The following is a 708-nucleotide window of genomic DNA, read 5'->3' as shown; positions in this document are numbered from 1 at the left end:
TATATAACCCTGTACAGAGGCAGCCATCCAGGTGTTAATATACATCCCCTACAGACAGCCGGGCAGCCGGGGCTTATATACGCCCTTTGGACACCGGGCGTTATCTATACCCTTATGGAGAGCAGGGCACCAGGAGTTACCCCTACGCAGAGGAGGACGCCCAGGGGTTATATACAGCCCCTGTAGTACAGAGCTGGGCCCCTGGGACTTATATATATCCCTATAGCGAGCTGGACACCCAGGTGTTATGTATACCCTCGTACAGGGCAGGACACCCAGGAGCTGTATATACCCCCCACGTAAAGCTCCTATACAGGGCGGGACACCCAGGAGCTGTATATACCCCCCACGTAAAGCTCCTATACAGGGCGGGACACCCAGAGCTGTATATACCCCCCACGTAAAGCTCCTATACAGGGCGGGACACCCAGGAGCTGTATATACCCCCCACGTAAAGCTCCTATACAGGGCGGGACACCCAGGAGCTGTATATACCCTTATACGGAGCAGAACATCCAGGTGTTGCATACACCCCCTATAGAGAGCCGGACACCAGGGGTTATACGCACCCCTATATAGAGCTGGTACCCAGGACTTTTATAGGCCCCCCCGTAGGGACGTGGACGCCCCGGGGTTACACGTAGAGCCCCCCCTACGCGGAACGGGACACCCAGGGTTACGCAGACCCCTATATACAGCCAGGCAGCA

At 56.2% G+C, this 708-nt stretch overlaps 1 protein-coding gene across 1 annotated transcript in view; it reads right to left on the bottom strand.

The window, feature by feature from the left end:
- Nucleotides 1-634: 634 nt before the first annotated feature.
- LOC103893358 (synaptophysin-like protein 2) overlaps nucleotides 635-708 on the bottom strand; it is a 2,790-nt gene continuing 2,716 nt past the window's right edge. Inside the window, exon 3 of the mRNA XM_009272452.1 lies at nucleotides 635-652. Coding sequence (XP_009270727.1) covers nucleotides 635-652 — 18 coding nt within the window. The remainder of the gene's footprint in view (nucleotides 653-708) is intronic.

This window comes from Aptenodytes forsteri, unplaced genomic scaffold (genome assembly GCF_000699145.1).
Source record: "Aptenodytes forsteri isolate BGI_AS27 unplaced genomic scaffold, ASM69914v1 Scaffold910, whole genome shotgun sequence".
NCBI classification, from domain to species: Eukaryota; Metazoa; Chordata; class Aves; order Sphenisciformes; family Spheniscidae; genus Aptenodytes; species Aptenodytes forsteri.
The sequence above is the reverse complement of the archived record's forward strand: the minus strand, read 5'-3'. Positions and strand labels throughout refer to the sequence as shown.